This window comes from Charadrius vociferus, unplaced genomic scaffold (assembly GCF_000708025.1).
Source record: "Charadrius vociferus isolate BGI_N301 unplaced genomic scaffold, ASM70802v2 scaffold486, whole genome shotgun sequence".
NCBI classification, from domain to species: domain Eukaryota; kingdom Metazoa; phylum Chordata; class Aves; order Charadriiformes; family Charadriidae; genus Charadrius; species Charadrius vociferus.
This window is the reverse complement of record NW_009648965.1, coordinates 654,944-668,960: the sequence shown is the minus strand read 5'-3', so window position 1 is coordinate 668,960 and position 14,017 is coordinate 654,944. Positions and strand designations below refer to the sequence as shown.

Below are 14,017 nucleotides of genomic sequence, written 5' to 3'. Positions count from 1 at the left end.
GATGTAATGTAATATATTCTATATTTCATATAATTCTATATGGAATTTAATAATGCTTCTGAAATAGCTAAGCTATTGAATTCCTTTTTAAATGTGCCTTTGAGTAGGAAAAATAAAGGAGATGATTAGGAAGTAAGGAAGACCTTTTAAAATTAAGTATTGATTCACTAAGAGAAAAAGTCATTAAAAGAGAATTAAGGTTGCCTGCCAGCAAATCTAGAAGTTCCTAGATGAAGATTGACACCTGTGAAAATAAGAAAATACACTCCACAAAATGAAGCAAAAATAGTAACAGACACAGAAGTATGCAGGTAGAATAATAGCTCTTGACTATTGCTCTGCTTTATCTTAAATCTGTTACTTTTTACCATCATCATAAACAATGTTTTCAGAACATGTCGGTCTTCAGTTCACACCTAAAATGTGGGAAGGCTAAGAAATATGAGAAACTTTCAAACTCTGCCATCAGCAGGTTCAGAAGGCCCTTGGGAATATGGTTTAACCATGTAGATTGGTCAGTCTTATTGTTCACAGCAAGACTTTCTAACCCATTCTCAGGATTCTGGACCTGTGATACTGCAACTGGTGAGAGTCCACAACAACATATAAGTACGTAGGTTTAAGATTTTTTTTTCAAGCTACCAATCAAGAATAAGAATGCTTTTGTGATCAGGGGTATGGAACAAGATTATCAATAGCTACCTCCATTACCTTTAGCTCAAAGGTAGGATGGTATTGAGGATGGAGCGTGTATTTACTTCCCAAGGAAAAAGCAGGTATAATTATCTAAGCAGCATTCCCTTGATAATAGGTAGAAGTCCATCGATGCAATCAGATACCCTGGAAGGCGCTGTTCTAATGTGAAAAGCAAGGACATGCAATTAGCACTGAAGTCTTTCTTTTAAGTACCAAAGATTTTTGTGTTTTGTAAATGGAAGGATGTGCCATTTCCTGTGATTCACAGGAACAGAATGAGAAGTGGAGAAATGACTTTTTCCAAGGGAAAACGAATCTCCAGGGAGCAGTGGGTTGTTCTTCCTAGTGGTCTATGTGCTGGAACACTCCACGATACCTTTTTAAAAGTTTTGAGATGTAGTGATTAAATGTCTTTTCACCTCTCTGATCTTTATTTGTGATATAAATGGTGCATTCAAAAAATGTTAGATCAGTCTTTGTGATTGTTTTGTAGGAATTAATACAGGTGGTGTCAGGTTGGATATATTAGCAAGAGCTTCTCTGGGGTAACAGCTACCTCTGAGAACACAACACAGAAATAACACGAACCTTTTACATGGGCCTGTTCCAGAAGTTGAGCCAGCATGAAGAGGTGTTGGGTATTTTATTTTTAATTCTCCTAGTCAAAGTTTTACTCCGTGAGCAGCACAAATACTGTTTAAAACTCATATAAGTGGAGGAAGAGTAAATGACTACTTCTACTTTCTATATTCTGCAGGGCCGGGTATAATTCAGGTATTTTTAATCCCATTCCTCTATTTGTAGCCACTAAGGTAGGTATAATTCTCAACACTAGAAAAGTTTTTGAGCCTTGATTAATTTATGTTCACAGAATACTTTGAGATCCTGGAGTGAAAGGAAGCATAGGAAGTAAAAATGGAGGAAAAATAATTCTCAATATTTACATAGAATATGAAATATGTTATTAATAGGGAAAATAACGAAAAAAAGCGATTGTTTAGTTTCTCTGTATATACAATAATCACTGTCAGTACATCTGAGATTAAGACAAAAAAGTAACTTAGGTATTTTAGGAGGAGGTGAACATATGTGGGTTTGTACTCTATAGATGTGTGTTTGTACAACTCATTTTCGTGGAAATTCTTACTACAGATATACAGAGTTCATTTAAAAATTCAAACGCATTTGATTTTCTGTTCATTTCCATTTAATCGTATCTTATCTAAAAATTCTGTGATTTCTTTCTAAAATTAAAGATTAAGATTTGTCTATAACAATGGGCCACTGATCTGTGATGGATCCCGCTGCTCTTTTTCAATTTGCCTGAGCCACAGAGATGTATAAAACATTGAAAGGAAAATTGTAATGTGTGGCTTTGGGGAATTGGTCTAAATTCCTTCCTTACATCTTTCTTTCCATCCTTCTTTCCTGACTCATTCAAATCATTACATTTCTGTTTCTTTATAGAGCAGTATTGCAAGAGCCTGTGTATGGCAATAAGTTACCACAGGTATGACATATTGTCTGATGGAAAAAACTCATTATGCTGAATGTAGACTCTTGTAAAATCATACTAATAAGTAATTACGTGAGAAAACAGATTCTCTGTGTATAAATCATAAGAATAGCCTACCAGTTGCATTTTATTTTCCATACTCTATCACAAAATCACAGATATTCTTCATATCCCATGAAATACAGTAGTCACTGTTGTGCGTCCTGTTCAGTATTTTATGCCAGTGAGATATATCTCTATATTTACACTGCGAATGTATTGACTCTGTACTTAATTTTTTAAGACAACGTAAGCTGCTGTAGCATTGTGTTATCATTGTTTTGGAAGTGGCAAATATGGAAGCACAGATAAGGCAGTAGGTATTTTTCATTATTTTGGCTGAATTTATTATTTCAGATGAATTTTCAAAATAAAAATTTACAGTGTAACAGTCAGGTACTTTCAGTTTCAATGTACAGAGTGAGGGGGGAAAAAAGCATTCTTGAAACATTTCCAAAACATAGGAACTGAAAATTGTTATCTATTATTATTTAACTACTACATAATTTTTGTTCTAAATATTTTATTTTGCAATATATTCTAATGTATGAAGATAAATATTTAATATATTACTCGAGAGATGTATATGTAGTGAATATTACTTGTGTATTCTTCATCTAAGATATCAGCCAAGTTCAAAATTAGAGAAAAATTATAAAGTAGAACTTGTCACAGAAGTTTAGGGTTCAGGGGTTTGAATCAGATTCTCATCCTGATTCCCAATATAAAGTGTACCTTCAAGTCTTTTGTTGCTGCAATGATAAATCATCTGAAGTAATTGCAGTGAAACAATAGAAAACAGTACCGCACCAAAACTGCAGAACACAAACCCCATAAAAATAATTTGCTTAAGGATGTTTTTATGTGTAGTTATATGATAGCTTATATTAAAAATAAGAATTCATGACATGGGCTGGTAGGGAATTAGTATTTTTCTGATAACCAAATGCATCCTGCATTTTAGTTCTCCAAAGAATTCAGGCAAATTCAGTAACTTGGACCTCTTTTTATTTTTGTTGCTTTAGGCACAGTCTTTCCAGGATGCTCACAAATGTCATACTGATTGTTGAACCCAAAGCATCTTAATAAAGTTCAGAGTTGAGCTTCATTTTTCAGCAGCGATTCATTGATGAAAGCAAATCAAAATGTAAGCATAAAAGGAATGTAACTCTTGTATTAAGGGAGCAAGAAAGGGTCTGTCTTCACAGACTGACCAACTTTCAGTGATAGTTAAATAAAGGAAAGAAAAACAATCCTCACAGAGCCTACGATCCGCAGATTTAAGACCAGCCGGTATGAGAACAACCTGTTTCATTTTTGTCTGATTAAGCACAGTGAAACATTGATACTTTTCACGGTGGCCCATTCTTAATTCTGTCCCGCGGTGGGAGTCATTATGTGCATAGTTGGATTGAAATGAAGTGGCTCTCATGTTTAAATACGGCGTTTTAGAAACGGACTACAGGACAGGCGAAGGAGTCATACGTGTGGTGAACAGACTCATGCCATACTGCAGAATGGCTGGCAGTCTGCCACGCGTTTTCAGGACTGGATCATGACAACAAGTTTAATATCTTCTTTATATTTTTACCATTTCTACCCCCACTCAGCACTCAGGGAAAAAAAGAAAAGAAAAAAAAAAAGCTGCTATATTTAGCACTCAAAACCAGGAGGGGAGAACAGATAAATTTGTATAGTCTCTCACCTTTCTGCTTGTGGCAGAAGCCAGACCAAGTGTGCAGCTTGCATTATCATCTCTCAGCTTCGCTGTTTACTGGCTCAGTTTGCACTTGGTGACATTATTTGACATCCGACTGCCTGTATGCACATACCTGCACGCAATATGTGCCTAGGATACATTTTTGACAGTAATAGCCTTCTATTGGTTTATAAAAATCAAATGATCTGAAATGAGAAAGTATTTCGTCTCAGTGGTTCTGTGCTAGGAGAGAGAAGCAGCTTGCTGCCAAAGAGCAAGCATTCAGAGTACTTTGAGCCCCCCTGTGTTGTCCCAGGGGTTGTGTGACACAATTGCTGCTGGCAGGGAGCTGACCAGGAGCGGGGAGGTAAATGTATTATTCTCTGTGTGAGCGCTTGCAAAAATCAGAAAGAATGTTCTTCAAGTAAGTTGACAATTGAAAGCCAGGAGTTTCTAATGAGCTGTCAGAATATGTAAAACATATGTTTATTCTTAGGGTGATGCGGCGTTATCAGCTGAATGATTGATTCCTGAAACCAACCTGGTGCAAATCTTCAAACCAACAAAGGTTTACACACGTTAGGGATGAAAGCAATTCTGCTGAGCAGTAGAAGGGGAAATAGCTTGTAAAAGTAGTTGAAATTGCTTTTCTGAAAAGAGTGAACTTTTATTTGTAAAATCAAAATAGATGCCCCGCGAAAGTTCATGTAGTAAATATGTAGTACTGTTACAGTAAAGGTTGACACATCATAGCCTATACTTCATGTTCAGCATAATATCTTGTGTGAAAGCAGCCTTCCAAAAAGAAAAACAAACAAACAAAACCCAAAGAAAAAGATCAATCCATTAAAGCAAACGTGAGCAAAAGAGTGAAATTTATTCAAAGCTGAGTGATGTGATACTTTCTTATTCAACTCTTTGTTAAGGTGGGGGAAGGTGGGAAAGGAAATTCAAAAGTCCCCTGTCCCAGAGGATTGTGGTGTGGTGAATTCTAATTGGGACATAAATCGTGTTTGTGTTATCTGTGGAGACTGGCCTGTGTTTGTTAATTGGCATGCTGAGATCATTTTGAAATGGTTGATATAACACCGTGGTCCATTGAACAGGAAGCTCTGCTGTTTTCACAGTTTGATAATCAATGCATCACTGCACACAATTCCTTTCAAATGTGTGTTTGTTTGTCCTGTTTGCTTAATTGAACAGCTGCAATTACTGTTACATACTACTGAATGTTAATTCATGGAAGAAGAGAATTTTGCTTCTTCATTATAATTTTATGTATAAATTGGAAGCGTATGTATCATTAAGTGTTAACTGAGTGCACAAATTCATAGGCTTAATCAACCAGACATGATAAATCATATTTTGTACAAAAACGAATTGATTATTAGCTGAGTTTTTCTTTTAAGTTTGGCATTGCTTTATTAATATACATACACCTCATTCGTAAGAACAATTGCTACTTGAAAACTTGTGGAAGAATACAGTATTGTCTTGTAAAAAAACCCTATGTTGATGAATATAGTTCATTGCTTTCTCCTGATCTCTGGGACAAATCTTAACAAGTACAAGTTTGTGGTGCTATGTTTTGCTTAACGATTCTCTGCAATATTTCCTATGCATTTAACCCCTTAACTGGTCTTCCGGCATGACAGTACTCTTTCAGGTGTTGCTAAATTTTGCAAAATGTTTTTTAAGGTGCTGTAGCAATCCAGTTAGAGCGTGAGTTTGTGTTTCAGGGTGGTTATGCTGCCTACCGGTATGCCCAGCCTGCCACTGCCACTGCAGCTGCCTACAGTGACAGGTAAGACCTCATTTACTGCTAATAAATATTTGACCAGTGGAAGTTGAAGATGGTTCTATCAATTTGCCTTGTTGAAGTCTCATAACTGTCTTGTTGCTCTGCAGATAATTGTGATATCTAAAGCAGACTGTTTTATTATAATCCATGAATAGCAATAAATTGAGAGATTTTAGGCCTTAATTGAGAATCAGGCGTGAGATGTGCACATTCCCAAGCTGTAGATCATCCAGTTAATGCCTGTGACCCTTGAACAATGTAGATAAATATATGTACAGCTTCATGATGATCTGCTACTAAAGATCATTATTCGTCTTAGGAGTATTATTTCAGTTGATTTAGAACCTGAACCTATTGAGTGCCCTCAATTCTCATTGACATTGTTTTAGTCTGTGGAAATTGAGAATGAATTGTTTCTAAGCTTGAACTATCCAAGGCAAAACAATATTTTTTCCATTTGCTTTCTTTCCAGGCATTTGATTTTTTTTGAAACACTGAGAAAAAAAAACAGTTATTCTTCTTTTGCTCTGTGTTTTTATCCTCAAAATGTAAACTACTTTTGATAGAAATAATACCAGGAATAACAGATAACTAAAATCTGTGTAAGAGAAACATGCAAAGACTTAACTTCTATAAACTGAAAGCAATGTCACATGAATTAACTTGTCCTCTTGTGAGATGAAAATTGGGACCCCTTTGAAGTCAATGTCTAAATTGCTATTGACTTCAGTAGGGATAGGATTTTGTCAAATTGCATAAAATTAAGTCTTTGCAGTGTGTGGACATGATTTTGTAATGAAAAGAAAGAATATCCTATGTTTTCTTCATAAATGGTACCCTTAAAATCTATGCTGTCTTTAACATTTTTCAAGTACTTGAAGAGTGTGCAGTCATAAAGGGAGGATGTGCATTGGGAAAGACAGATACATGCATATATTTTGCTTCATGATAGCAGCGAGAAGTAAGGTCACACTTCTCAGTTCCTGATATAAGAAAATTTTCCCTTGGAATCATGGAGATAATTTCTTAAATCTTGAATATGTATTGAAAAATTTCTGTAGATGCTAAATTAGACAGTTTTAAATGTTTCTGTTTCTTAAAGAAATCAGTAGATTAAGAAATTTCAGTGAACTATTTCTTAGATTTAAGTGCTGTTCATGGATTCTGTATTTTTAGAACAAAGTACCATGGTATGAATGTTACAATGCTATGCATGCATATTTGCCTTTCAAGTGCTTATTCTGGGTAATGAAGATGTATTTTTTAAAGTTATGTGAATAAAATAATTTGCATGTATGGCTGAGGCATGCTGTGTCAGACAGGTAAGCAAGTTACTTTCTATTAATTTTGGGTCAGTAATATCAACTAGATATGTTCGCGATGCACTATTTCTACTTAGGGTAACCTACGAAGGTGAAGTGCTACTCAGTAGTTTCATTTCATTTCCACAAAGGTGTGTTAGCATGTCGCAGCTCTAGTATTTTTCTGTGAGCTTATAATACAAAACAATTCCTGCTTCTAAAAACTTACTAAACCGAAAGGACAAAATTATAAATAACCTCCTGTGGTTAGTCATTTTTGCCGGATATCATTCAGGTGTCCCTGGATCATTTTATAGGCTGTTTATTCCCATAAAGAAATGAATTTCTGAAAACCTATACATTACCTAGAGAAACTGAACACTATCAAGATGACTTTTAAATGCTTTAATTATGAATTAATGAACCTTCTCATAAAACAAATCAAATGCTGTAAGATAAACCATCAGTTGGTCGCATGTTCTGCTATGGGTAGAGAGTCAACATCACTAAGAGTTATGCTGACAAAAAAAGTCAAGGATTTGTCTAAGAAGATAGTGTTCTTAAATGCTGTAAAGGAAGCTTGAGATGGCATCAGTAGTAATGCAGTTGTTACAACCCTTAATTATTTTTTTTTAAAAAACCTCTAATTTTCAGATACACTTTGTCTATAATTAGAATTGTAATAACCTGTCTTTGCTTGCATAATTTTAAATATCTTAAATGAATTTTATATCTTTTGGGTTTTTTTTAATTTAACTTCTCTTTTTAAATGTGGTTAACCCTCATCTTCAATCTGCTTCCCCCAAATGAATATGTTTTCTAGTCTTAATTACAAATATTGTAACGGAATTTCTTTATGGCAGAATCCTAAAACTAGCATAGAGAACAAAACAAATAACAATCTGCTCAAACGTTTCTTTGCATATGGGAAACTATGTGCAAACAGGGATACCTCTGATTACTCATAACGACATTTTGCTTAATTTGATTAACTTTTCATTCATTTTGAACTGAATTTAATTTAGCAACTTTTGTGAGTTATTAATATTGAAGGTGCTGAAATATAGTTTAGTACAACTGCTTGAATCTTTTCTTCTCGATGTAGTAATCATCCGCTGTCCTCTGACAATATTGAAGATTCTGCATCTCCTTATACACTACTCTTATTTACTGTTGATTTCAGCCCCTATTTAATTTAATTACACATGAAATATATTTACTGTTAATGTCCAAATAATGCCCAGAAAAATGAAGTGAGGCCCAGTGAGTATGTAGTATTGAAGCAGTGACATATCGTGGAGATACTACTTCATATTATTTTAAAAAAATAAAAAAACCTATTTTTTTTTATCACAGCTCATATACATAATGAATAGCAACATTCCATATTTGACATGCTTCTTAAGTCAGGAGATGGAAAGAGGAAATCTTTAGATTGGAGACGTGTTTTGGTAAATTAAAAATAAAGGTTAACAGAAAGATTTGGGACTCTGGAATCAATACACCAAGTCGATGGATAACGATCACTGTAAGAGAGCTCTGTTGTGAAGAAATGTAATGGTATCCTTGTTTGTCACAGCTGGAAATACTGCTGGAAATAGGCAAAGAACAGATATATAGGGGAGAATCAGGTGGCAAGGAAATCTCATGAAACAAATCAACAGAAACCCCCAAATATTTGTTAAGACAACTCATTTACTCCTAAAACCAATTTCACAACAGAAGTAGACCTGGCAGAGTTCCCCAATAATTTCTTAGAATTGTAAAACAAAAGAAACAAACAAATAGGAACATTTAATTTATGAAGCAATATAATCACTGAATACAACTGCAAAAAAAAAAAAATTAGCATTGGATTTTTATACTGTGTGATCTATCATCATACTAAATTGCACTTTCAGATTTGAAGCTCTTTGCAGAGGTGGATCAAAACATCATATTTGTCTTTCCAACATTTAAAATATTTCTGATAAATTTTCCAATTCCTGTAATTGATAAATGGGGACCTACTGGTCTATATGTGGTCTTCACCACTCTGGAGCTTTGCCTGCCAAACTCTTTAAACTGAGAGTGTTTGGAAAAATAATAGTGAGGATGTGCAAAAGACACTAAATCAGATGTCAATAAAATGTCCGTACAGCTTTTCTTCAGCTTTCATGTAATATTTTAAAAAAATAATAAAAACATAGTTGTTAGATTTCTGTCCAAGGCTGAAGTAAGAGAAACTAGCAAAGTCATCAAGTTTTATATTTATGAGGTAGAACAAGTTAAAGCATGGCAGTGGGGCGGATTGTCATTTTGTCATTGCATGTTCACTTGATGTTGCTAGTATGTCTGTAATGCTGTATTGGATTTGACAGATACATCACATAGCTCAGTGAATGGCTTGCTTGAATTAAGCCTATGGGCAGACTTATTCACATTGATTGGCTATTGGTTTTGTGTTTTATGATTTGATTATTGCATCTTCGATCGGAATAAGAAAAATGTTCCTTTCTTGCATATTAACTTTGTCAGCAATATTTTTGAAAGTGCATATGGTAGTATAATAAACCAACACCCCGCTAATAGTAAACTAATAGTAAACTGCCTTGTCCGAAAGGCAGTCATTTCACTTGTACTGCTTGCTAGCCCTCTTATACTTAGTAATGATAATTATGTGTGTTTATATATGTATGATTGTGTACTCATATATATACACACATTCCCCATCCATCACCCACCCACAAACACGCGCACACGCACTTTCACACACGCGTGCACGCGCACACACATACATATGTACAGAGGTATTTTGCTCTGAAAAACTCCATTTTTTCTAAGACAGTGTCAAATTTAAATCTCACTACAAACAATGGGAAGGTTGCCATTGACTTCTTTGTTGTCTGGATTAGATTCCTCATCACTGGAAGCTGAACTCTGGTTTGGGGGTTTTTTTCCCCGCTAATCTTTTTTAAAAGCAAATGAAGCATATTCCAAAATATTTTGTACGTAACACTTTGCAGTATAAAATATTTAATTTTCTTTCATTATCAGTTTGTGTTACATGTTCTGTGGTCATACATAGGATTTTGTATGAAATTTGAGATGGGAGATTATTTTGTCATATGGAAGTTCTTTATCTTCCAGATCTGAAATCTTACTCCTGTTAAAATCCTGATATTCTCATAGTTTACATTTTTAACATGCCTATGTGGAATAATCATTTTTGTCAAAGTATTAGGGTCTACAGAGATGTAATGTAATATATTTTCTAGTTCTCTTTGGGCAAGTAGTTGAGAGTAGTAATACTTGATATTTGTGGTCAGATTATCCTAAAATAGAATAGGTACAGATTTGATTTAATTGGAAACACGCTCATTAAGGAATGAAAAATCAAAATGAACAATAAGAACACACAAACTATAAAATGTGAGCTTCTGTAGATGGAGGTGATTTTTTTGTATATTGTAGACTTTAAGATTTTCTATTTTATGAATCAACCATGAAAACCACTATAGTTTTATTCAAATTATTTTCTCTTATTGAGGATCTTACTACTGATATATACTAAAAATTAAGGGGTTTGAGAGCATATAAAATATAATAGCATCTTCAGTCAGAATTTAATTTTCCATTAAATAATTTTATAGAAGGATAAATATCTTAAAATGTAGTACTTCATTCATTTTGTTATTATATTTCCTAAGATTTTGGAAAAAGAGCTTCTACACACGGTTTTAACTTCTAGAGTGATCAGGTTGGAAGAGGAAAAAGAATAGAATATAACAATAGCTTTACTCTTATACTCCCAACTGGAACCTTCAGACCTCTTTGAATGTTGCTATACAAGTTGAATCTCAAGAAATGGATACGTTTGGGGCACAAGATGATACATATGCAGGAATTGCATAGCCCATATCCTGAGCTACACAAATTTTGAGAATGAAAAGGATCAGTTAGCATCTTGACTAGGTACAAAGGGCGGGTTTAGCTATTGTAACAGCAGTAATATAGCATATATTTAACACTTTTTTTCTTTGAACACTTAGATTTGATGTGGTGATGTTTGATTGGTCTAGTTTTTTCTGCATATCCTGTATGGTAGCTAAACCTTGTTTGTTCCCTAGTATTGCAAATAAAGATCAATTCATTCACTTTGCTGTTACAGAGAGGTAATGGGCTTGGGCATCTACCTGTTAGGCTTGTATGTCTTTAAATGTCTATTTGATCTGTGGCAAACTAAAGGATCACTGGCATCATGTTAATATTTCATAATCCATATTCATCACTCAGATCTCAGTTTTGGAAATGACTGGAGTATATGACTCGTTATAGCCATAACTACTTTTTAGTGAAGGAATTAGAAAGTAAAAGTGGATGATTATGAATAAAGAGAATGTAGTAGAAAAAAAAGAATCAAAGAGTTTAAAACACTATGGACAGAGAGTTTCATGTACAGCAATTTGAAAGGAATTTCCTGAAATAGAATTGTATTGCACAGAGTAATTTCTAATGATTGAAACATGGTTCATTCTAAAATATTGTAGATATACCGCTTTTTTGGGGAGGTACAGGGAGTCATATTAATGTAGGAAAACATGGCAAACAATTACATTTCATAAAAATATAATCTCCTACCAAGTCTAGAAAGCTACTTTATATACTTTGATGTTTTAATACATTCCTTTAATATTTGGTAGAATTAACGTGTTTTCTGATACTTTGAAGGCTTGATTCAGTGTGTAATATCAGTATTCATGCAACTATTAAAACTCCTCCACTAGTTCAAATCTGAGGTTATACAGTAGTGAAAAAGCTTAGGGTTCCTGGCCCAGAATGATGGTAAACACTGATTATGAAACCTTTATCATGTCAGAGCTTGTATTCTTCATACCCTGCTTGTGCTTCTTTCCTGTACTTTCCATTCTCCTTGACTGTAATATCAAGGGATATTTTAAGAATCCCCACAGACAAGGAAAGGCTTGGCTATTACTGTAAAATTTGGCTTGGCATCCATGCTGGAAATCATGAAAAAAGAAGTTGAGAGAGAAGGTAGAGGAACACTAAATCCTGGATTTCCACACCTGGCTTCCTAAAGTGCTCCAGGTTTAAAGACACCGAGTACTTTTGCTGCCAGTTTCTTCTTGCACATAGTGGAAGCTGTTAAATGCTTATCACTTCAGAAAAAAAAAATAAAAAAATCAGTGCACCTATTCTGACATTTACATATCAGCTTCCATATCCTTGCTTTCTTTTTGTTTAATACATCTAGCTTACATCAGGTTATACAGCATGAGTTTTAACTTGTGAGTTTCTTTTATTTTAAAGACAGTTCGCGGTAAATAACTGATTATAAATATATTCCTTTGGTGCATTGTCATGCATGCTTTTCCTCTCAAAAAAGAGGGGAAAAAAAGGATTGGTTAATATTTTTAAAGTAGGAATTATCTCTTTAATAGTTCATATGGGCTTCTTCACTCTTAGAGGATATTGAAAGAAAGTGTGACTTTAAAATTAAGTGTGTTGTATTCAGCAGACTGGATAAATATGGAGTTAGGGAGTTACTAAAACATTGATTCCTAATCCAACGGACCAAAACTGTTACAGTCTATTGGGTCAGTGCCTGTGACATGATAGGCCATAACAGTTCCTTTGGACATGTCAGTGTCTAATTATACACTTTTTTAGTTTTCAGATCATTGACTTGATAGACCACAAAGAGGCAGATTAGAACATGCTCTAAGTATTGTCAACCTGAGTGCATCCACTGCGAGTGCTTTACAAGCAAGAAGGAATTAAAAGCATTGTGAGAGAGTCAGAGAGAAGGTGAAGGAATGAAATTATATTAATAAAATACTGAATGAACTGGATACAGTCTGTATGGATTAGCCATGTAATTTCCAACGTTGGTATAGGCAAGGTGAGGAAGTATTAGAAAAACAAACTTAAAATAACTATGTAGACGAACTTAATCAAGAAAGAGGCAATTTACACTCGTGCATGTTTTTACTGTAATGTTTCCCACCTCAAAGGAATCTAAATCATTTGATTCTGTATTTAAATAGAATTTTTTTTCACATACCTTTGGGCTTGTCAAGTCTCTAATACTCTAGAAGCACACTACCTATGTATCCTAGAGAACAACCTCTTTTATGAAAACTGCTATAGGATGTTTCATATACATGCAGGAAAAAAATAAGGTCTTTGTTTACACCTAAGGTGTACCAGCCTCTAAACTCCATTTTGTTTTCCCTGAATGAATTCTTCAATAATCCTGGCAAGTTTTTCATACATATGACATTTTAGTTATAATATAAAAAAATATGTTGTAAAGTAACTTGTAAAGTCATTCAAACATTAAAATAATTTAAAGGGAAATAATTTTTTTTTACTGCTAAAGAAGTTTTATAATTATACCTCTGTATACCAGGAGACTTTATTGTGGATAAAATGGTGGTTACTAGGAAACCTTAGTAATCATTATGAAATCAGAAACAAATATAAAGTATGTTTTAATGAGACATTGTTTTAAAGATGACGTGATATACATAAAGAATAAATCCCCCAACAAAATACATACATATTTTGTTATGTATTTTACTGGATAAAATACTGATTCTTTACACAAAACTGACTTGGAAAAGCTGTACTGTTTGCCCTAAAGAGAGTGAAAAATATGTCCAAAATATATTAATAAAAAAAGTTTCAAATATAAATTATAAAACTTCCAAAATAGCCTTAATTTAGCATTCCTGGATAATACTGACATCAGTTCACATAGCTGATATGGAGCACTTCTGAAGTAAACTTACTGGATTACTTCTTCAAGGATTTAGTTTAAGTGTGTGGACTGTGTTAATCGCAGTAAAAGGCAAATAATCATAGAGCAGTTGTGCCATTGACATCAGTATGGATTCTACTATTGAATTATGTGGTGTTCAGAATTTCACCTATTAGTTTTAGGTTTCACTTTAAAATGTTAA

General features: G+C 34.0%; 1 protein-coding gene across 2 annotated transcripts in view; it reads left to right on the top strand.

Annotated features, from left to right (window-relative positions):
• The window catches only part of RBFOX1 (RNA binding protein, fox-1 homolog (C. elegans) 1), a 281,886-nt gene that overhangs the window by 244,867 nt on the left and 23,002 nt on the right, over positions 1-14,017 (top strand). The window contains exons 12-13 of one of the 2 annotated variants that reach the window (XM_009887682.1): positions 2,164-2,206; positions 5,690-5,754. In XM_009887682.1, coding sequence (XP_009885984.1) covers positions 2,164-2,206; positions 5,690-5,754 — 108 coding nt within the window. The remainder of the gene's footprint in view (positions 1-2,163; positions 2,207-5,689; positions 5,755-14,017) is intronic. The other variant, XM_009887683.1, reaches the window with a different exon arrangement.